The 24925-nt window shown below is 42.1% G+C and overlaps 1 protein-coding gene across 1 annotated transcript in view; it reads right to left on the bottom strand.

Annotated features, from left to right (window-relative positions):
* EFHD1 (EF-hand domain family member D1) overlaps positions 1-24925 on the bottom strand; it is a 42179-nt gene that overhangs the window by 5876 nt on the left and 11378 nt on the right. Inside the window, exons 2-3 of the mRNA XM_054983689.1 lie at positions 11136-11283; positions 134-268 (exon numbers count right to left, since the gene is read on the bottom strand). Coding sequence (XP_054839664.1) covers positions 134-268; positions 11136-11283 — 283 coding nt within the window. The remainder of the gene's footprint in view (positions 1-133; positions 269-11135; positions 11284-24925) is intronic.

Below are 24925 nucleotides of genomic sequence, written 5' to 3'. Positions count from 1 at the left end.
CCATAAGATGTGTTTCCTAGTATGACGGCTAACTTGTGCTCTAATTTGTGCTGGTAATACTGGAATGAAGTAGGAAATTCCAGTAAGTGCTTCTTTCCTCCCATTCCCAAAGATCTAATATATATATTTTTACCTTTGCCTCAAAGAAGTTCTTTGCTCCTTTTACCCCCTCAAGGGCAACATCAATCTCTGAGAGTTTAGCCAAAGCCATCAAACCACTGTCTTCTTCAAGCTCTCCAGCTGCAGCTTTGTGAAAAATGAGCAAGAACTAAATAAGAAAGAAAGGGTGAAAATGAATCACTTAGAAAACATAATTGGATGTATCTCACATGTAAATCTAAATTTTCATTACTGGAAGGTGAAATAACCACTTGGCTAAGGTAAGGAAAACTTCTGTTGTTTAGGACTAAGCACCCCCCACCCCTCCAGAATTCACAGGAAGTTAGTTTTCTGGAGCAAACTCCTCCATCTCAGCTTGCACTGACCTGGCTACTACCAGTTCAAGTTGATTTCCTCAAATACTACAAGATCAATTTGCTCTACCCATTTCTAATTGCCAAATTAAACTTTGGCACTTAAGGAAAGTAGCCTGAACTGCGGTAACCAAGTGCTAAGAGCCTGCAAGTGGAAGTGAAATGTTTTGTGCAATTGGTCTGAAAAGCTGTCTTTTCCTGCCCTTCTTCCTGTCCACTGTCCTGTCCTTGATCCATTTTTATGTCTTTTTGTTTTAATAAATGTAAACTGTGAACCTATATCTCTTTGCAATACTGTATTAATTTTGTCTGCTGATTTTTAGTAGCCAGTGCCAACCTGGTTACTGCACAGTCCTAGAGCCTGCATCAAATGAATTAGGTTTATATGGGTACAACTGTACAAATTCAGCATTTACTACAGAAAAACAACAATAGCGCCTACTATTTTAAGATGGAAAAGTATATGTGGTTAGGACATGTTTGAAAATATGCGGTGAGACAACCGGGGGTAAAGAAAAATGAAACACAGAGTATTGGCCTGGTCAACAAAACTGGAAATTCCAGTGACTAGAAATTATATCTTTGCAACATCCTTTAGCCATCTGAGTAACTCTAATGCCCAAAAACCTTCTTCATAAGCAGTCCAAGGTCTTTCCACAGAAGTGCTGCGGCACAATAGAGGATCAGAGTCCAACTCTTCAGCCCAAGAGCAAGCCATGATCATCCAGAGCTCAGCTGAAGATCCAAGGACATAATTAGATTTCAGACTAGTACGGCACTGTTAGAAGACATCGCTTCTGTTTTGTTACTCATTATAACAAGGTTTATTCCATGGACTTACAAACTTATCATACAGTGGAATCAAAGCCTAGGGGATCACAAATGGTGGTAACGTTTTTTGTCAAAGGTCTTCTTGAGATGAACCGCAAAAGATTTCTTCAGCTAAACAGTGTAGAACAGCTGGAAATAGCAGCTCAAGCCAAATATTCCAATACCATGTTTGCTGCCTTACTGTGAAGCTCCAAATTATATTTTGCAGCAAATCTAAATCCTAAATGGCATAACATCAACTTATGAAGTATGGAACACAGAATAAAGCTTTTAGCACTGATCTTACAAAAGGATACATTTAAAACATTTAAGACATTCAGGTTTCACCCACCCACTGTGTCGTTGGCACCGATTTTCCTGTTTATCCTGTGCAAACTTGCATTCTTTCGCTAGAGGACAGCAAAGTCTCAGGATGCCAGAAACCACATCCAGTTCCTTTCATGAGGAAGTTAAGCATCTGGCAGAACCCTTTGTTCCCAAGCCTGCCCCCCCTCACAACAGCTGCTTAGCGACGTAGTTTTTCAAACAGAAGTGTAAAAAAATCCAAGTCTTCTAGGGGTGGATATGGGAAAATTACAAAACTTCTGGCTGTTTTCAAGCTCCAAATGTAGGATGGGTGTATTCACCCAACTGTTTGGTGAATTTTTCAGGAACAGAACTTGACAGGTCCTTGAGCTGAATCACATTCCTGAGCCCAACTCGTCTCTGAGCTGAGACAGTGCCATGAAACAGCCATTACTCACCAAAGAGGCCAGAAAAGGGGGGGGGGGTGGCTGTGGCTGTGGAGGGAAGGGCTCTCTGACTTGGCTATTACACACTACCTCTGGTTTTCTCTCCAAGATCATAATTTTGTTCCTCATGATGCGAAACTGACTGAAGATTCCTTTGAAAACTTATTAAGAAGCACTGTCATACCCTTAACCCATATAGCCCAATATTGTATATGATATACAATATGATTCTGCTAGTCATATAATATGTCATGCAGAAGCTCTCCAGGGTCTCAGGAAGAGCTATCTCCCACTCCTTTTAATTGGCAATAACTGGGACTGAACCTGGGGGATCTGATGTACGCAAAGCAAATACTCCACCCACATAGCTACTTCCCTCCCAAATTCTAATGACACTCTGTCATACTGATGAAGAAACAGCTTCCATGTTGAACAAAGCCTGGTACAAGAAGGAGGTTTGGCAATCTCTTAATGATAAGCTTGTGTAAAAAATGTGCTTTGTGAGCAAATACTACTACTGCTAGCACCAACATTAGTTTATCTTTCTCTTCCTCCAAGGAGTGCATGATTCCCCCCTTTTATTCTCACACTGCCTAAGGAGTTAGACTGAGATAGTATGAGTGACTCAAGGATACTCCAGTGAGCTTCATGGCTGAGTGGGGATCTGGTCTCAAACCATAAGTATATCTGCTTTACCACAATGGGTCTCTTAAAGCAGTGTAAAGTTGCAAAAAAGCTTTAGATTGATTTAAATAAGAAGTCCAACCAGCTGAATGAGCATTGCAGTTGATATATGTATAGACAGACATAAGCGTGCATGTACACACACACACCAACACATACAGGGGACCCATAATTGGGGGGAGTCATCTCATTTCCCCTCCCCCCACTATTTTCTTCTTTCCATTTCCTAAAAGCTGTCACAACCTCTTCCCTTTTTTTGCTTCCTTCTCTCCTTCCCACCTGCTACTCATCTTACCGTTATCTGTTCTCTTGTCTTTAGCTTTCACTTCTTCCCTCCCTCTGACAGGCTCTACGTGGGAAAACTATGGCTCAGCTGCATGGTGCTGGCTTTCAGGCTGGGCCCAGGTGTGCAGTGGGGAACCTGCAAGGATTTGCAGGAGACACCTCCCTTTCACCTATATTCCCCTCCCCACACTATTTTCTCTTTCTTCCTAGCAATTTTTTGCTTCTTCTTTCTCTGCTTCCCACTCACCACCAGCCTCTCTTTCATCTGCCCCCTTATTCAGATATATTTATTATTTATTTCATTTACATTCTTCTTTTCTCCACAGTGGGGATCTAGAGCAGCTGACATTATTCTCCTTTTCTGCAGTTTATCCTTACAACAACCCTGTGAGGTAGATTAGGCTGAGAATGTGTAACTGGCCCAAATCACCCAGTGAGCTTCCACGGCAGAGTGGTAATTTGAAACTAGGTCTAGGACTGAATCCTAGTCTGAAACTCTAACCACTATACAACAATGGCTTTCATGGGATTGTTGCTGTCGAATAGAAGTTAGCAGCTGGGCCTAGGTGAGTCCTGCAAGTTGTGTGGAAGCAAGTTACCTAGTGGTTTCTGATGGGTTTGGCCCCAATGAGTCCTGTCCAAGCCAAAACAGTCCTGAAAAGGGCCCTTCCTTGTGCCTTTTATTGACAGAAACCAAGGCTTGAAGGGTTGGATCCAAGCCCAGTGGCGCCTTAGAGACCAACAAGATTTTTCAAGGGTATAAGCTTTTGAGAGTCAAATCTCCCTTCTTTAGAGCTTCAAGGCTTGAAGACTGACAATATTGTGGTAGTTGCCTAGTAATAGTCACAATGACCACTGAGTGGGCAAAGGTACCAGAGCTGCTTCTGTTACTTTGGAGGGAGGGTTAAGCCCCCAAGGTCCTGGAGTTTTTAAAATTTCAGATTTTTCTGCAAACCTTTTTTCAAGTTTGCAGAAAGATCTATCTTGTCTGTTTATGGCTCCAGTCTATGGATATAAGTATTCACAGATGGGGCTGTGTAGCCAATTAGACATATTGATGATGATGATGATGATGATGATGATGCTGATAATGATGATACACACATAAACTTTAATTGCAGTCTATCCAGCACAAATCCCTAGAAATCTGAGGCTTCCTAGTGCTTGTAGTTGAATATTCTTTCCCTCTATTCCTACACTACACTCACAAGATAAGCTTTCTAACATGCCTATTTACCACCAGCACACAGCTTTGATATCTAATACCATTCCAGTCCAGAGAATATCAGGCAACTGCCACTAGGCTCACTGGCATGACCACAGTGGGGAAATGAAAAAGCATCATCAGAACTGGGCAGGTTCCCCCATTTGGCTGACAGAGCAGGGAAATATGCTGTTGTGCCAGCTGACACAGTCAAGTGAAGGCATGTGGGAATGACTCACTAAACAGCTGAAAACAGATCATAGATACAAGTTGCCAAGACTATCCTCTATGCACAGGGACTGGGCTCAGTACAAATTGCAAATGATTTCAGAAGATTTGTGTCATCTGGCTTTTGGAGAGATTCTTCACAATATCTTTCCAACTTTCAGGACATTCTCCACAAGCATAAAGTGCTGAGGACATTGAATATGGGCGCCTCCAAATCTACAGCTACTCTGTACTCATTAGAAAGAGTGCAAAGAAAAACTCACGCCGCTGCAGTGTGAGTAGCTAAGCCAACTGGCTGCCAGCCTGCTTCCGGGCAAAATTCAAAGTACTAGTTGTTTCCTTTAAGAAACACTTTAGGGCTCCAATACTCGAAGGACTGCCTCCTCCAGTATTGTCCAGCCTTTAAGTTATAATATTTGTCTCAAGCTGTACTGTTTGTGCCCCTCCCCGCAGAGTGTGGTGAGCAGCAACCAGAGACAACTGTTTCAGTAGTGACACTTTGCATGAACTATATTATTTTCATGCACAAGGCCAAAACATTCTATTTTAAAGCAGTTTTTAATACTCTACTTCTAGCCCAAAGACTTTTTTATGAATATCATTTTCGGCTGCTGAATCATTTTGTGCTGTTTTTATGCCCTGGCTTGTTTTATTATTAATAATTTCTTACAATGTTTTTTTTTAATGATTTCATTGTATTGTTTTTACTTGTGAATTGCCTTGAGCTGGTCTCTGGAGAAATGGCATGTACATTTTCTAAATAAATGAATAGATATTTGCAGTGCAATCATATATAATGCTCATAGGAGTGTTCACTGTGTAATTTTCTCAAGTACAGCTTGCAACACTGATAGATCCCTCCTGAACTGACCAAGCAGGGCCACCTATGCAGGCTGTGGATATGTTATCCTGTTATGAGCTACATAGACACAGTCACAGACACAAGCATAGACACAGTTGCAAGAAAGAAAGAAAGAAAGAAAGAAAGAAAGAAAGAAAGAAAGAAAGAAAGAAAGAAAGAAAGAAAGAAAGAAAGAAAGAAAGAAAGAAAGAAAGAAAGAAAGAAAGAACAGTTCCTCTCCAACAGCGACACATGGGAAAAAACAAACCAGATATTCTGCACATACTGTGAATCAACTTCTTCATAAATACAGGGGGAAATGCCAGTCACTACTACTGCTGAATGATGGTATTATAAGCAGATGCAACACTTTACACAGCAACTTTGTCTTGAGTGTTAGACTGGAACAAGCAGGGGACTCACAAGGACTTGTGGGGGACATCTCATTTCCCCCTCCCTTCAATTTTTCTTCTTTCCCTTACTTGAAAGCCCCTATAGCCTCTCCCCTTTTCCTGCTTCCTTCTCACCCACCAGCCACCTTACCTTTATCTGCCCCCGTCTTAATAATAATATATTTGATTTATATACCACCCTTCAAAATGACTTAGCACCCACTCAGAGCAGTTTACAAAGTATGCTATTATTATCCCTACAACAATCACCCTGTGAGGTGGGTGGGGCTGACAGAGCTCCAGAGAGCTGTGACTGACCCAAGGTCACCCAGCTGGCTTCAAGTGAGGGGTGGGGACTCAAACCCATTTCTCTGGATTAGAGTCCCGCGCTTAACCACTACACCAAACTGGCTCTCAGCTTTCCCTCCTTTCCTTCCCCTGGCAGTTTCTATAGTTCTTCTTTTATATATCACATTTCTTCACAAGGAGGACCCAAAGCAGCTGACATCATTCTCCTCTCCTCCATTTTATCTTCACAGCAACCCTGTGATGTAGGTGTCATGAATGGGGCAGGGCAATAACATCCAGGGGAGGCTAGCATTTGGTAGATGTGGTGATTGAGGACCCAAGTGGGATCATTTGGTCTACATCCAGGCTGGGAAACCAGCCTGCATCTCTGGATTGCTACTTTTACAACCCAATCTGAACACATACCCATCTCTTTGATTTGTTAGTGCCTTTCTTTGGACCAGTGGAATGATGGGCTCTTGGAGTTAAGAACCCCAAGCCTGGATTGGGTAGCCTACTTTGAGACACACTTGGGTTGAACTCTAAACAGATACTGTCTTTTTGTGTGTGTTTTGTTGTGTTGCGTGAATAGGAAACCTGGAGTGTGGGTGTTCCACAATAAGAACTACATGCAAACCCTTCTGGCTCAGGGTCTCACCACACGAGACAAAATGCACTCGAATTACATGGGTAATTCAAGTGTATTTTGTAATTTGAGTGTATTTTAGTGCAATTCGAGTGTAATTTTTTGTCTCGTGTGGTTTGTCCCTCAGCCAGAGCCAGAAGCCATGGAACTTATAAGCCTTTAGCTGACAACTTTTCCCCGTTTTCTACTTTATTTCTTAGATTGCATGCTTTACTATATTCCTGTATTTTGCATTAGCGCTTGTACCTCGTAGATAATAAAATTATTTAGTCTGAGAAACTGTGCCTTGATTCCTGCTACAACACACCCTGTCCGTTCAGTATGCTACTGAGTAAGAACCCTGCATGGCTGTTTCCTCTGTGGCAATTATTTTATTATTTATTTATTCAATTTTATACGGCTTTGCTTCAGTTAAGGCAGGGGGCATCTCAGCTCAAGGGCAGGGTGGGTGAATAGCAAAATATCCTGGGGGTGGTGGTGGCACTACTGAAGAGGAGGTACAGACAGAGGAGCAAGGGCCCGGGTATGTGACAGTAGCTTAAGCTGAGAGTCTGCAAATGGCCCAAGGCCAGCAAGAGAGCTTCCACTGCATAGCAGTGATTCAAGCCTGGGACTCCGAGATCCTAGTCTGAAACTCTAACTACTATACCACACTAGCTTTTGTGGGGTGACTGCTGCTGTACAATAGCCAGTACTTGCATTCAAGTAGCATGGTATCAAGTCACCCTGTGGCTGATGCGAGTCCTGGCTCTCAAAGGTTAAAATAGTCCTGGAAACAGACTTAACATTCCACCTGCCTTTAACTGACAGGAACCAAGGCTTGAAGCCTCTGAGGTTGCCTAGAAATGGCCACTGAGGGCATTCATTTCTTAAAGCTACAAGCACTACTTCTATTGTTTTGAGGGTTTTAAGTATCCTTAGATTTAAGTATTTGGTCATGTTGAAAATTAGATATATTGATAGTGTGGAACAACTGGTGATGAGCTCTTACCAAAGACTCTTTATCAATAGCAGAGTTCAAAATTAACTTTATTAAAGCAACCTTTGCCAAGACAAATTTGAAAAAGTAACCAGTGCGACTGGAAAAAGGCTTAAAACCTACTGGGATATAAAATACACATCTTGGGGAATTCCCACTTCTATTTCTGTTGCAGAGGGTGGAGGACTTTTGGAATCAGTGTAGAAACTAAGCACCCATGAAACTGTTGCATAATTGCTATTGTAGTACAATATGAATAAAACAAAGCACTTAGTAGAAAGCAAGCAGGTACATGATGCCTCCGTTCAGGATGAAATTCCAACAGGTTTCACACTGAAATGTATCTTCTGGCTCTGTTCAGACATCACAAACAAGCTCCAATTTGTTCATGATGACAACCAGCCTTGTTTATTCTTGGGTTCACATACATCCTCCCCATCATGCATAGAACCAAGATGGAAGACTCCTGGTTTAAGAACTGCACAGTGTAATCATGATTTGGTGTGACTTCTATATTGAAGTGTTTTAACAAATTCGTTTGTTCCTTGACGACGAAGTAAGATGGTTTAGAATCAGTTTGTAGACTACAAAATGCCATTTGTGAGAGCATTCAGATGTCACTAGAAATTGAAACTAAAGTCATTCTAAATCAAGGGTCTGCCTCTAAGAATGCAATCCTAAGAAGAGTTACTCCAGTCTAAGCCCATTGATTTCAATGGGCTTAGACTGGAGTAACTCTTCATAGGATTGCACTGTAAATCTCAGCTGCACATGTGAGAGGAAGAGGGATGGAGAGAACAAGGGAACTCAAAATAAACCAGGTTCACTTCATTCTCAATGTAGCACTTGTGTTTCTGACATGGAGCTCCGTGTAGAATAATTTCTCAGCTCAGCTAAATCACATATTTCATCTGCTTCCTGAAGCTTATTTTTAAAATGCAGAGATAGCAGTTTTAACTTCCTTTACTGTTAAATACAGATCAGTTATCTCTTTTTTATAGATTCAGGAGAATCTATACAAATAGGAAGGTGCCTTAAACAGAACCAGACCACTGGTCCATCTAGCTCAGTGTTTGACTTGCAGCAAGCATTGGTCTAACTGGAGATGCCAGGGACTGAACCTGGGACTTTCTACATGCACAGTAGAGTGCTTTATCACTACACCCTAGTCCCTTCCCAGCCCACAAGTTGACCACAACATTCAGTGTACTAGTCTTTTTTTTTGCTCATTCATCATGCCATGCCCAATGAGAAATTAAACTATTTATTCCCTGTCAAAGGGAGGTTTTGTTCAGATTTGCCTTGCATAGAGTATAGGCCAAATACCACTTCTTTCAACTGAAAAAAATGAAACCTAAATGACTCGAGAAAATATTTTTAAATGACTTTTTTGCGAGGAAGTGGATTAAAATGTATTTTTGGACTTTTATTCCGCCCTCCCTGTGAGCGGGCTCAAACAAGAACCAAGCGGAGGTTCAAAGAAGCCTTGAAAAGAATTTTTTTACTGGGCTACCCATAAACATGGCTTAACTAGCTAGTACCATGATCGCAAATCTGGAAGGCTTATTAATCAAGGCCCAAATTAGCTGCCTCTCCCTTTCCATTCTGATTCCTTGCGGCTCTCTCATACAGCCTATTAATTTAGTGCCACTATATGCTTGCCTTGACTTTGATTCAGTGGTGCCTCTGTGAGCTACAAGTGTCAAATATGGACATCTGATTCATGGGAATTCCCCACAAAGAAGTGAAAGTAAGGAAGGGGAAAGGATGAATTCCCTCTTCTATTATCAATAGTAGATTCTCCTCTTGAATTGCTCTGCACAGCCTATAAACAAACCAATACAAATGATGGCCAACTTGTCTTGTGTGCAGGAGAAAAAAATCTGCTCTTAGACTGCATCATATTAATCCTTGTCATAAAATTGAGCTCTGCATTGAGATCCATGACAACCCAAACAGCCCAGCTGCACATTAGCTTACAATCTAAACCCTCCCTTAAAGATATCTTTGCTCCGTTTACCAGCATTTGTTCATTTTCATTGAGGATACAGATGAGTATGGGAAGTCACTTGTGTGAAGCAGTGAGATCTAACAACACATAATGCACATGAGTGCCATCTGGTTTGGCCAAGTACAAAGTTTCTGCTCCTGGGACTCCTGTAGTGGAGCTGAGTCACCCAAGGAAGGCCCAGGGGTCCACTTCAGGGCATCTGATCATTGGCTTATAAGAGGCAATGCGCAGTCTGTATTTTGACAAATTTTATCAGGACCATAGCAGAGGACCACTGGTGGTGTTATACAATAACTGTGACTTTAAGACTGCTGCTATGAACTCATTTTAAAGATTATTACATCATATTGCTAGGTATCCTATACTGTGGATATAATTTTAAAAAATGGTTTAATGTTTTTATCCATATAGACTTTGAGATTATGAGAGGAAACACTGAATATAATAATTTTAAATAAATACAGTATGACCATCACCTTGCAAACTCCCAGGCTGGTTCTATTCATTTCCTCATTAAGATGCTAACATCTGAAATGGCCCTCAATTCATAGGACTGACTGAAGGACTCAGATGTAACATTCAAAGTTCACCATGGAGGTCAGTTATCAGCCTGATTATATAAAGAGCTGGTTTCCACATTGCAATCTAAACTGTGACATCAGTGTTTTAACTTTGTAATACATTTGATTCAGAGAATGGCCAAATTCCATGTATGTTCCCAACTCTTCAAGCCCATCTATGATGAGTTACTGCAAAATCCTGTTCCAAATACACATTTTGTGAAGGGAAAAAATGTACGTGCCAACTTTAATCGGTACCATTTTGTTGCACCAATCCCAAACTGTACCTACTGCAATGGACCCATCCGGGTCTAGATGGCTCTAGCACCACCTGTCACCAGGCCAGATACTCCTGGCACCACTAATTCCTCTTCTTTTGTAGGATTAGGACTTTTCAACACCTTTTAAAACTGGGTGCTTACAAACTTAGACAGACCGCAGAGGATGGAGGAGAAGTCTGGTAGCAGGAAACCTTGCAGAGTTGTATTGGAGACCCTCTTGCAGGAATCAAAATTTGATCATAAACTTCAGCCTTGTTTTAGTTTTATTCATACCTCAAGGTGTTCCACAAACTCATTTCCTACATAAATAAAACAGGAACCACTTCATTAAACAGTCTGTCTTAGGCCTGATGTATTCAAGATGCTGCTGGCAAAAAAGGATGGCTCTTTGTACTCACACTGTCTCATTTAAAAGTGCAAATACCTCTGCAAAAAACTAAACATGCTTAGCTAGCATACCACTGGTCCATAGCCCAGGCAGGTGTTGGGCTGGCATGCTAATTAAGAACTCATGGCTACTTCATACAGGTAGCAACCTGCCACAGGCAAGTGCTCTTGCCCCACCAATCACTCAGGCCTCAATAAAGGAAGTTAGAGAAACTTGAAGTTACAGCAGAGACAGAATACTGTATGACAGCAAGCTTTTGCCTTCTTACTCTATAAACAGTTTTGCATTACATTTCTCTTGTACTGGACTTTACCTCACGGAAACTGAGTTTGCCATCAAAATCTTCATCGACTTCCTTGATCATGTTCTTCAAGCCCAAATGAGTCTGTGGGGCACCAAGCTTCTCCATCATTAGTTTCAATTCCATAAGGTCAATGTAACCATCTTTCCCTGAGTCATACCTAAAGGGAAGAGAGATGCATTAAGATATAAACTAAAGGCTGACCAACAGGATGTAAGGGCACTAGGATCTTCTCTACATATAACACAGGTCAAGCTAGCTACTTCCTAAGCAGGCACTTCTATTTAGGATGTTTGGGAATTCATGCAAACTAGTATTAAGCATACTATACAATCTGAAAATAAAGTCTAATATAAAATAAAGCAGAAGTCCAGTGACTTCCAGCTACCATCTGGAATGTACAAAGCAATTAATTATATACAGTCTAGCATACTCACCCACTTGTACCCAGAAGCAGCCTGATATAAGACACGTACAATGTATCTAACTGAAGAATATTACTGGTTATCACCTATAGCTCATAGTTCAAACCTTTCCAACTCATTATTAATGACCTGCAGCCCTTTCTGGGTTGATCTCATAGGCCTTGGTTGGCAGACCTTTTCTTCCTTACAGATAATCCCCTAATCTAAAACAACTTCTCACTTACAATAATGCAGAGAGACAAACTAAGAAACCAAATGCTCCAACAAACCTAGATGTCCACTTTTTTTCTCATATACACTCAGATAATACAAATCTGACATTTAAAATCACCATGTTCAGAAATCTTCCATGGGTTGCTGAACTAATAATCACTATTCTCTTACAGAAGATGTTGGGAGAATCCAATGGGAAATAGCTGACTTAACATTAATCAACAAGTTTAACACAATCCAACCAGGTCTTAATAAAGCCCTATTTCTCACTCATTATGGGTGCTAATATCTTAGCCGCACCCCTTACAGCTGTAAATTAGTTCAGCTACACCTGCATACTTTTCTAATTGGATCATGCATCTATATACCATGGATCATCCAGCACTACACCTATTTTACGTTTACTTTGCCTATCTATCAGCAGTTGGGAGTGGTTCTCATCTACTCAGAGTGCACTGATTACTCTTGATTGGATATTATTTTAATTGGATATTATTTTGATTGGATATTGTCTCTTCTCTGTATCTCCCTAACATCCACTTTTCTGTGGTCTGCATAAATACTTCTGTCTAATGAAATAACAATAAATACTTCATGCATCTGATGAATGAGCTTTGACTCACAAAAAGCTTACATTGGAATAAATGTTGTTAGTCTTCAAGGTGCTACTGGAATCCTGTCAACTAGGCTGCCCGTCTGAAAGCATAATGCAGTTCTCTTGTATTAGAGTTTTTTGTGTGTGTGGAGGAGGGGTGGTCTTAGTCAAAACTCCAACTTAAGTCTTCAAGCTTGAACTATTCCTTTCAAAGAGACAGTAAAATATTCTTTCAATGTTGTTTAAATTTATAGATACTTCATTCAGCATAGAGATGCCTCTGGAACTTTTATTTCTACTGTGTGCAACTACTATTCAGACATCTAGAAAGAACAGTTCTAAATGAGGGATATATGAAAGAATATTTGAAAGAAGGAAGGAATTTTCATGGCATCTACATTGCCCAAATTGCTCTGAGACGAACAAAGCGGGCCAAATATTACTTGCCACATCTTTTTATTTTAAAAACAAATTAAAACTGTTATGAGGTAGACCAGGTATATGTCATTAATTCTTTAACAAGTAGTCATTTCCCCATTACAAGCCCACAGGCAACAACCAATGCTTGGAGCTGAGATAGAGAAACAACATCTTAAACATTTCATTCTAATATAATGTGCACTTAAGGCAATGGGGGAAATGAACCCAGACTGCACATGTTCAAGGATAGGCTGCAGTTGCTGGACAAGTTCAAGGATTCCTAGATGAAGTGGATTGTTTGGATCCTTTCCAAACCGGTTTCAGGCCTGGTTATGGGACTGAAATAGGCTTGGTTACTGATGGATGACCTGCACAGGGAGATGGACAGAGAAGAAGAACTTTGCTGATTCTCCTGAATCAGCTTTCAGTTCCATCAGTTATGGTATCCTTCTGGACAGCCTCTCAAAGTTAAGATTGGGAGGCACCATTTTGCAGTTTCCAGCCCTACCTATAAGTTAGGTTTCAGAAGCTAGTGCTGGGGAGCAGCTGTTCAATCTCTTGGCCTTTGGCCCGTGAAATCCTACAAGGCTCCATCTCGTTCCCTGTTTTTCAGTATCTGCATGGAACTTCTGGGTGAAGTAATTCAAAGATTTAGGCTGGGTTGTCACCAATATGGGGTGGATATGGCTTAATACACTGAAGAGTAATCCCAAAAAGACAGAAGTGTTACTGCTAAGCAGAAGCCATGATTCATGATTTAAGTTTTCACTTGTTCTAGAAGTGGGTTGTACTTTCCTTGAAGGAACAGGCCCATAGCTTGAGAGTGCTCCTTGTCCCGAACCTACTGCTGGATAAGCCAGTAACAGCTGTGGCCAGGTGTGTCTTTTACAAGCTTTGGCTGGTCAGCCAACTGTGCCCTTTCCTGGGCCGAAAAGATCTGGCCACTGTGAGGCATGACCTGGTAACATCTAGATTAGGTTACTGCAATGTGCTCTACATGGGTCTGCCCTTGAAAAGTGTTTGGAGACTTAAACTGGTAAAGAATGCTGACTTTATAAACCAGAATGCTGGTTTATAATGCCCATATTGTTCCTGCCTTGGCCCATCTCACTGGTTCACCTAATTTGTCTCAGAGCTCAATTCAAGGTGTTGATGTTGACCTTTAAGGCCCTATATAGCTTAGGTTCAACATACAAGGACTGCCTGCTCCCATATAAACCTACCTCGCCACCACTGACATTTTCCAAGGCCCAATTTCAAGACCCTGCACCTTCTGAGATTAGGTGGGTTGCAATCCAAGAGAATGTCTTCTTGGACATGACAAATTATGGAACTCTTCCCCAAGGATATTCTTCTGCTTCTGTCACTATCTTCAATATGCAGGGGAAGTGGTTTTATTGAGGGGGGGGGTGTCTGGCACTCCTTCAATAATTCCTTCTTCCTGCTCTGTGCTTTAATTACTGTTTATCTGTTTTTATATATTATTTTAGTTCTAGTTTTAATATTTTAATGATGTGTTTTAACTGTTATCTGCTTTAGTGGCCCTAAATCTCAAGAAACCTCTCCATCTATTCATCCTGTGCTTGTGGAAGTGAATTCTACTTCATCAGTAGATAAGAAATGAATAATATCTGAGAGCTGCCACTCTAAATGATGTTTAGGGTGCCTCTGTCAAGACAAATTAGGAAACTTTGCAAAAAAAAAAAAGGAAGCAGCAGCCCCAAACGAGTTAACTAACTGTACTTGGGATCCACAGCCATCACAACAAGTCTCACATATCCGTCGTTCTAGCATACAAGCAATACAAAGCAGGGATTGTGAGAAAGTGGGTCTTGCCAGCAGTGGGCTGAGATGGCAAAGCAAGGCACTGCCCTGGCAGGACAATAGGTGTTCAGTGCACCGTGCCAGAGTCAGCCTTCAAAGCAGTTTCCCAAAATTGTGCAGCTTCTAAAAGCTAAGTGGTTACAGAATACTCAGTCTGTTCACAATTCAGCAGAACCCAGGCAGCAGATGAAACAGCTCAATAATACAAAAGGAGATAAGGTTTCTTCTTTACTATGTCCTGAGAAGCAGCATGGAGATTTTTTTTTTTAAAAAAAAAATCCAGTCAGTGGGTGTGAAATTGCAAAAGGCAAACTTGTTTTTCCAGAGCAAAAAGAGCTTGGTGCACATTCCTGCAGAGTGAAGGTTGCATAATATAGCTGGACTAAAACATCCCCCTCAAATGGAGAAGCTGTTTTAAGGCCCCATACACAGCCATTTCAGAACTACAGTGACATCATACATTACCTTCAAGAAGCTGTGAAACAATAGAAAGAGGTCTAAGCGCCTCCCAGAGTTTCAATGAAGCCTGCTATGCCATAATCAGCACTAGAGATGCAAACAGTCATAATATATGGAGTACACTGCCTCTTTGTTACTGCCTCCCTTGCTCACGAAGAACAAAACTGATTAATAGTCAATTTATGTGAAATAATTTTTTTTTAAAAATGTAGTGCTCTAGTAAAAATGCTTACAAGTCACAAGCCTTGTAGTAGTTCCTTCTGAGGGATTTGACTACATCTTCGTTGTAGAAAATAGAATTAGGAAAATTAATACTGACAATAAAATAAAGCTGTAAGGTGCTAAAATGTAGCAGACTTTATATTCATGAATCTGCAAAACAATTTTCTATGATTCAACAGGTTGCAAATCCATAGAAGCCAAATTGGATAGCATTATGTGGTAGTTGAAGGACTTATCTCCCATAAACAAATGCTCATTAGATCACTTCCTCCAAGACTACCCCGTTTTTCCACTGCTCTCAGCTTTACAAGGACCTGGGTGTTCCAGACAGCTCTGGGAAGGGTTCTGATAAATTACTGTTTTTAATATTTTCTTCATCGTAGGAGGCTCTAGGACATCTTGAAATCTGTTTTGCACCCATCACAATTTCGTTAAATTGGAAATACTCAGTTCCCATTTTAAGAAAACTACAAATTGCAGATTTTCGGGGTTCTTCTCCTTTCTGGGCAACTGCCTCTGTAGCATGCAGGTGCTGCTGCCGTTCCCCCACCGGTGAGCCTCACCTGCAGAGGCTGGTGTTCGGGAGGGTTCAGGTTGAGAGGGGCAGCTGGCAAAAATCAATGAACCGGGATAGCCATCACCCCAGCTCCTTCTTACCTGGCAGTGTTCCCTTGCCTGTTCCTGAGCTGGGACTCTTGAGTCAGATAACACACAAGAGGACTTGAGTGGTTGCAGTTAGTCATACATTCTGGACTTTGTTCTTCCTCCCTTGAGTTTGTGCAAAGTACTCCCTATTTTCTGCTAAGTCCCGCCCCCCCCCGTGTACTCGTGGCCCGCCACTATGACCACCCACTCTCCTGCCTTGCACTCTAAGTCCCAGCAGCAGGGGGCTGCTGGGCAGAGCCTACAGCCACCTTCTTACTTACCTGGGTTCATAGGCAGTGCAGCCAGGGGTTATGTAGGGTACCCGGGGAGCTGAGTGGATGCAGGAAGGGGGGATTGTCCACCACGGGGGCGTACATGGATTGGACCCTGTGGTACTTGCCATCCTAGGCCCCGTCAGGCCATGTGGGCAGTGCTGGGTGCTGGGCCTGAGTTTTTCCTGTTCAATGGGTGTCTATGGGCTACACCTCCTTTTTTCGTGGCATAACTTTCTGCCACTCTAGGGGTGTTCTCGGGCCTGGGGAAGCTTTGAAAGCTGACTAAGTCACAGCCTCTTGCGCCGGTGTGGGAACTTGCGCCGCACTTGAGCCTCCGTCTAGCAGCCGGTGAATGGGGAGTTACACCCACATAAGACGAGTTATGCCCGTGTACACCTTAGTCCTCTCCCTGAGAGCTTTCCACCCCCCTCCCACTTAGGATTGGACTGTTCGCTGCCCGCCTATTGGTTCTGGAATACAAAAAGCAAACAAAAATTGAATGCTCATATCTATGTTAACTGTTCAAATAGTTTTTGCCCTTTCCAGAGCTTTAGAAAATGGACTGTAAAGAACAACTTTTTAACATCACTTCTTTAACAACAACAACAACTTTCGATTTATATACCGCCCTTTAGGACAACTTAACGCCCACTTGGAGCGGTTTACAAAGTATGTTATCATTATCTCCACAACAACAAACACCCTGTGAGGTGTTTTTCACCCTCAACTTTATTGTCACTTTATATTTGGCAAGAAAAAAAGCTTCTTTCACAACCAATGGATTCATGTTATTACATAATGCTTTATTTTAATCATTAGTTGCTTGGATTATCCTATCTAAATAAGACAATTCAGAATATGAATAATTGTAACAGCACAATACCAAACATCATATTAATTCTACCAATATGTATAAAGCAGGCCTTGACATATTTTCTATGGATCTAGGGGCCAGTCCAAAAAAGTTGTAAACAGATTTATCCACAACACATACAATAAACCCGTCACAGTTTATCAAGAGAGCTGGCCAGCTAACAATGCCTGTGTAACCAACTCATTTGGCCAGGCCACAACAGCAGTACAACTGTTGTGAGGAAGCAGCAGAGGTACAACTCAAACAGGCCACGTGGGAAAGCAGCAGGTGGGCAAATCACAGGAAGCTGCCTTATACCATCCATCAAAGACTAAGGTGGTCCATCAAAGTTAGTATTGTCTATTTAGATTGGCAAGGCTCTCCGGGGTCTCCAGTTGAGGTCTTTCACATCACCTACTACCTATTCCTTTTAACTGGAGAAGTTAAAGAATGAACTTGGGACCATGTGCATGCCAAGTGGATGTTTTACTACTGAGCCACGCCCCCTTGCCCACACAGGCTACACTGGGAAGTAGCTACTGCATAACTCTTCTGGAAAAGCTGCAGCTGTGCAATGTACACAGGCCGTGTGGGGAAGTAGCAACCAAGTAACTCAACAAAATCTCTCCCATATTTGCCTGTATTGTACCTATTTGGTCGGCAAGTTGATGAGGTCAGGTGCTTGCTCTCTGTTCCTATATGCTAAACAGTTATTGTAATACTTAGGGAGCAACCCTAAACAGGCCCACTTGGAAGAAAGCCCCATATTATTCAATGGGTTTACTCTCAGGAAGGTGTCCTTAGTATTGCAGCCTTAAAGCAGTAACATTATAGAATGGAAACAATGATCTAAGTAGATTACAGCTGACTTATGAGATCTTTTCAGAAGATAGTTTTGGCTGCGTCCACATGTTGTTGAATGATGCACTAGATATAGTCTCTGTAAGCTGGTCTGCATTGAAACAATCTCACATAGTCTTTGCAATTATGTAGAAATTCATAGCAAATATTTAAATTCAATTCTGAAAATAAAATGGGACTTTCCGATCCCACTAAGATCTACTTCATTCTGAATGACTCCTCTCTGGATATAACTGAGAAGATGGCTATATTTCTGCAACGCACTATTAAGCTGTGCTCTGATAAGACATAAAGAGCTATTCTGATGGTATATTTATTTGTAACCCAAAAAAGGACTGATTGATTGGATGATGCACTACAGAAATTATTTAAAACTGTATTGCTTTGTCCAGACAAAAATGGAGTTGGTGAACGATTGTTATAGTACAAGGATAACATAATATCTAATTATGAGCATGGGTGCAGCATTTGCGGTACACACAGGCAGAAGCTGCTCAATCTCAGGCCACTATATTTTAAGTGCAGGGGAGGAATGTTGAGAACATCTTTTTGCCAACTGTAGGATACAGGCCCACAGAAACTCTAGGCTGAGTTTCTGTTCCTCTTCTGTTTAAGGTAGGCCTATTCTGCATGGTCAGTTTAGGGCAATTCAAATTCCATTTTCCTTCTCTTGATCTCCAGAGTTCCACACGAGGAAAGGAGGCATGAGATACAGAATCAATCTTTCCCTGACTTTTCCCTGACTCTTTTCCATGTACACATAAGATGACTTTTTTTGAAGTTGCTGTTGAGTTGCTGCTGATGTATCCTATGTGTCTGCAGAGTTTTTAGTCCCTAACCGTGTCTCTTTTCCCCACCCCCAGCTGTTCTTTTTCCTGGGCACTGATTAGTTGGCTATCCGATGGAAACCACTCCCTCCCTCCCTCCCCAGCTCTCCACAGACATTCTCTTTAATTTTTTTTAATGAGGGAAGGGTTGTAACGCTACAGTGTCATTTCTTAACCACTCCCTCCCTCCCCAGCTCCGTACACACTTTGGTTTTTTCCTCTTGTTGTTAGGAGAAACCTGAAACAATCCCCAAGCAACTGAGCATCCATTTCCCCCCCCCCTTTCTTTTAGGGGAGAGTCGCAATGCTTTGACAGTCCTGCATTCTACCCCTTTAAGCACAGTGTCCGTTCTGGTCCCTGGCAGTGATCCACATTCTGCACTGATCACTTCTTGGGTTTACTTTTTTATTTCCTTTCTTTACAACTGGGGCTCATGTTCATAGAGATTTGGAAATGGGAGTGGAGTACTTTTCTCAAGAATCCACCTTCCCCATCCCAGAACACAGTCACATGATGTGAGGAGACCAGTGAAAATGCCGTCTTGTTTGGGCAGCAGCATTTGAACATTTTGCTCTGGCAGAGAAGTGCTATTTTGCACCAAACAGACAACTCAAACCACACCAGAACAATCTGCTAGAAGCTAGTGGAACAAGCGTGAAAAGTACTTTGTAGGTTTCCCCCCAGAACTCTACCACCAACTGCCTCTCCAGAATTTAAAAAAAACAACGGTGGGCATGGGACTGTCCAGTTAGCAAACACAGGGGCAGAGAGACAGGTGGGGTGGGGGAACGGCTCCAACATTGCATTATGACGCATGCACTAAAACTTTTTTTAAAAGGGTGATATCGGCAACAGCCCTTACAAAAGGCGGCTTCAAACGGACACATCTTGACTTGTCAGGAATAAGAAAGCAGACACCAAATGGCCTCAAGGTTGTGCAGTGTAGAATGCCAGGAGTCCAAGCTGATTCAGCACTGATTGGCTTGAATACTCAGAAACACCGGCTTAAAGTGTGCCATGTGGAATGGGCCATATTTAGCCTAGGCAGGCCAAAGGGCTCTTAGATTGCAGCCTGTGGCACTGAGTAAGCCAGCCCAGTGGAAGTAAGACCAAACCAGATTGGCATTGTGCTATATGCACACTGTTTCTATGTTTAATTGTCTAAATGATGATGATAACTGCGCTTATATACCACTCTTCTAGACAGATTAATGACTCACTCAGAGAGGTGAACAAGTTAGTGTTATTATTATTCTCACAATACCACTGGGGAGCTGGGGCTGAGAGAAGTGGCTTACCCAAGGCCACCTACTGAGCTCATGGCAGTAGTGGGCTTTGAACCAATAGAGTGCTGATTCGCAACCGAACCACTTAACCACTGTGCTACAGCAGCCTTTTCTGGTTTTTGTAAGTCACTTTGAGGTCCCACTGAGAAGAAAAGCAGCACAAAAATATCTAAACAAATAAATACACATTTCAAAGCACATATTCAAACAGTTCATGGAACACTGTCTCCACAAGGGCTACAAACCCCTTTTTACAACTGGATCATCACCAACTAAGATGCCGTCTAAGATGCGATCATGCTGCACTACACCTACGTAATCACAATTCAAGATACACTGACAGACTGCAGAGGGGTAGTAGTCTTAGTTTACTGTAGAACAAGACACTCTTGTAGTTTCTTAAAGACTAATATACTTATTGTGACATAAACTTTAATGGACTAAAACACACTTTGTCAGATGCATGCTCTCCTAATTTGGTGTGGGATTTTGTAAGCATGCATAAAAGGAAACGATGTGTTACACTATGGGGGCAAAAGTCCAAGTAGATAGTACTAGATGAGTTCCAATTTTATGCAGTGAACAGATAAGCAAGCACAAGTTCCAATCAAGGTAGATGGTTAATTAAAAGAGTAAGAAATAGTGTAACTCACAAATAATTTACAGCAAAAAGGTAGGTAGGAGATTACAGTTGCTGTCCCAATCCTAGGGGCAGCAGAGAGTTCCACAGCATCAAATTTCTTAACTATTAGCATGTAACATCTTTGACTACTTTGGGGGCTTTGGCTACTTCAGTGCTTGCAAACATCTGGAAGTTCTTTGAAGGCTCAGCTTCAACTTCCTCCACTCCGACAGGCTGAGACAGGAGGATGACTGATTGCAATGTCATATGATTGCTCTCTTCCTGGCATGTACTAGTGCTGAAAAGGTTCAGGCTTTGATTCTGTAAATCTGGCACATTCCCTGTATAATTAAAGAAGGCTGTTTTTTATCAAAGCAGAAAGATTAGGCAGCAGTAGTAATAGGAAGTCTTGTTCTATTCTTTAGGTGCTTTATACAAAGTGTTTTTTGACACAGAAACACACATTCTCTTCTGAGCAAAAATTTAATGGAAGAAATACATTCATGGGTTGGATCCAGATTAAATTTTTTGCTAATGGAAGACAGATAATTTCTGCCAATTCCCCCTTCCTGCTACAGACCCATGCTATTTATGAGGGTCCCTTAATCCCCAGGGGCATTTTGAAGAGATCAGTAGACTGGAGTGGGAGAGTGGAGGTAGGAACTGCCCGATGTAAGTGCCTTCCATTAGTGGAAAATTTATTCTGGATCCAACGTCACCACTACAGTGAACTGCAATTATTTTCACAGACTAGTACTACTAAAATAAATGTCTCGTAGTTATGTGGTGCAGTGGTTAAAGTGTCAGATTAGGATCTGGGAGACCCAGGATCAAATCCCCATTCTGCACAGAAGCTTGCTAGCTGTATGACCATGGGCCTTTGACCCTCACTCAGCCTAATCTACATCCCCCAGTATAAGACCACTGAACAAACAGATCCCTTCTGACTATTCATAAGCCAATCCATTGGTAGCTGTGAACAGAGAACAAAGACAATGTTTTAAAGAACGGACCTTTGGACACTTACTGTGAAGGGTCCTTCTCCTCTGAGGAAAGGAGGACATCTTGGGTGATTCCCACCATCCAATCAGGGCGGCAGGAACGAACTTTCTTCCTCTTCCTGTCTAGCCTGTGGGACCACCCTCTCTTCAGTTCAGGTGACTCCACAAAGCAGTAACATTGAATTTATCATTCAGCAACTGTTAATACTGAGAGAAAAAAACACCTGTTGCATTAACATGTACTGTAAATAAAGCATAACCCAGAGGAGGTATAAGAATGAGGCAGCAGGGTAGAGAAGGACGGAGACCCGGGGAGGGCAAGATGTCCTCCTTTCCTCAGAGGAGAAGGACCCTTCACGGTAAGTGTCCAAAGGTCCGTTCTCCCTCTGAGGCGGAGGACATCTTGGGTGCCCCCAAAGGAGTTTCCAGTTTCTGGGTGGGATGTGGTCTTCGTCCATGATCATGCACTGCAGTACTTTTCTACTACAGTCGGTGCCTGCTGAATCATATAGATTTGATTTGTAGCATCTTAATAAGGTCAAGACTGACAAACTTGCAGCCTTCTTCTACAAAAGTGTTCCCGTGTAACGCTGCACTGGTAGTAGCATTCCTCAAAGAGTGAGCTGGTATTCCACAAGGAACCTCTGCGAAGAGAGTTTTTAGGAGTTTCGATAGTGTATGTTTTGCTATTGGCACCTACTGCTGCTGAAGACATTTTCTTCCCTAAACTGAGATGAGATATATTTAAGAACAGTAAGACTGACTTTCTAATTTGCACTATTCAGAGCAGAGGCCTTAAGCCTCCTTCTGACATCTAGGTTGTGTCAGAGCCTCTCCCTCGTCTATTCAGGGTACAGGTAGAAATATGGTAGCCTTATCTCTTGCAAACTATGCAGTTTGGAATACGCTTTTGGAAGACAGTACGAGGCATCACCTTACTATTGGGAAAGATACAGAGTTCAGGTCTGACTAAATCTTCTGGCAGACGCGAACCTAATAAGGAAGATAGTCTTCATTCTCAGCCTTCTCAGGGGAACATCCTTGACTGGATCAAATGGATGCTTGGTCAGGGCTGTGTAAAATGTCTACTGAGTGAGGGCTTCCCAATAAGAGTTGTAAATTCTGAGCATAAACTGTTTTCTGAATGCTAGGAGAGTGTTGGCCACCTCTCAGAAATATCCCCATCTTAGGAAGGTGTTCCTTTCTATTTCCACACGGTTAAGCAGAGTAAGTCTAAATGAGGGAGCCAAATTGGTCCCTGCTGTAACTTGACCGGAGAGGTCAGTAGGATGAAAGGTGGAAATATCACCTTCTGTTGGAGGGTGGAAAGGCATGGTCTGTTACTGGTAAGGGTAGTAATACATAGAGGAGGCCTAATGGCCACTGCAATGTCAGGGCATCTGCTTGTGAGTAGAACAAATCTTGTCATGTACCCCGGTAGTTGATGGCTGTGTTGGGGCGCACACAGGTTCATGAGGTGTTGTGAAGTGCAATGTTATGAGATGTTTCTTAAGGGACTATTCCTGTTGTCCCCTCAGCCAGTCTGCCTGGGCATTGGATATGCCTTTGATGTGTACAGTTCTGATTGAAGCTAGGTGACCATCCTCCCGGGTAAGTATCCTTGCTGCCACCTGTGTCACTTCAAGGTCTTGAATCCCCCCTGCTTGTTTATATATATTTTGTCTGCAACCTTGTCCATACAGAGCTCTAAACTGGAACAGGGCCAGGCAAATTGCTCCCCTTTCTACGTCATTGATAGGAAGACATGCCTAACCTGATTCATACACCTGTAAATATTTGTTGTTCTCGAGGGATCATGAATCTTTTGCTTTGCATTGGGTTGGTGACCATAGCTCAGATGGGTTTTGATCTGAAGTGGTACCTGAATGGGAAGATCTGTCTTCTCCATGATCTGTTGTTAATGAGATCTAAGAAAAGTCTGAAGTGGTCTTGCCTATACACGACCCCACAGGTATTGCATTGTAGGTAGCAACTAGCAAACCCATCAGTTTCAGTAGTGTTGTGAGAAGTGATTTTGCACTCTGATGACAGTCTCAGTCAGCAATTTCGTCTTCCTGACCTTTTCTTTGGTGAGGAATAGAAAAAACCCTTTTGGTGACTGTGATCTAACCCAGGTGTTCAAGCTTGTAGGAACTGAATGGTGAATTGAGTGTTGTGGTGAGATTTTCTCTTGAACCGATCAGGAGATCATCTGGGTACAAGTGAACATGAATACCCCCTGTCTCTGAAACGTATGATGGGGTTGATCATGAATTTTGTAAATACTCTTGGTGTGATGGACAGGCCAAAACAGGATGGCTCAGAACTGCCAATTTTTTATTTTTGAAACATAAAATCTTAGATATTTTTGATGGGCTGTCAGAATTGGTACATGGAGGTATGTCTCTGTGAGATCTGTAGATGTCATGTGTTCTTCTGATTGATTAGTCACTGCGACTGAGCACAGAGTCTCCATTCAGAAGTGATATAATTTGATAAACTTGTTCCAAAAACTTGAGGTCTAATAACACCCTCCAGTCCCTATTCTTTTTAGGGACTGAGAAGAAGATTGAGTAGACCCCTTTCTGGAGGGCAGCTTTCAAATTGTATGGAATAGCCTTGTGAGACTATGTGTAAGGCCTGCCTGCTTGTCAACCTAAGCTTGATGGTAAAGAGTAGTTGGCCTCTCACGGGACAGCTAGGAAGTTCTGTCTTAGAGATCTGGGTATTAAGGTTGATCTCTTTCCCCGTGTGGAGGACTGTCTGTTTGATCTTGGGAAAAGGTAAGCATTATCCCCACAATACAGCTGGAGAGCTGGGACTGAGAGGACTGGTTTATTCAAGGCCATGTGGCAAGTTCATGGCAGCACTGAGAATTGAACCTGCAGAGTACTGCATCACTGTTCAGTTATTTAACCACTATACTACAAGTGCGGTCTTGAAAAGACCCCCCCTTATTAAAGGGTTGCCTAGATTAACCTCAGGATGGCCATTTGGAATCTTGTCTGGACCTTAGTAGTGTGTGTTATGAATAAAAGGCTGAGGGCCAATGGATCTCCTCTCAGATTGTTTGAGTGTTTTTGGCAACACGTTCTTCTGTCCTAGGTCTCAATCTAGATCTTTCCCAGGGCACCCCCAAATAGCTTGTCTCTCTGAAGGAGGTAAGCCAGGACGATATTTTTAGAGTGTGAATCTGCTGGCCATGCTCTTACTCAAGAATGCCAGCTTGTCACTGCTGTCAAAACCATCATCCTAGAAGAAAAAGGTAAATGT

Source organism: Eublepharis macularius, chromosome 6, assembly GCF_028583425.1.
Source record: "Eublepharis macularius isolate TG4126 chromosome 6, MPM_Emac_v1.0, whole genome shotgun sequence".
In the NCBI taxonomy this organism is placed as follows: domain Eukaryota; kingdom Metazoa; phylum Chordata; class Lepidosauria; order Squamata; family Eublepharidae; genus Eublepharis; species Eublepharis macularius.
The sequence above is the reverse complement of the archived record's forward strand: the minus strand, read 5'-3'. Positions and strand labels throughout refer to the sequence as shown.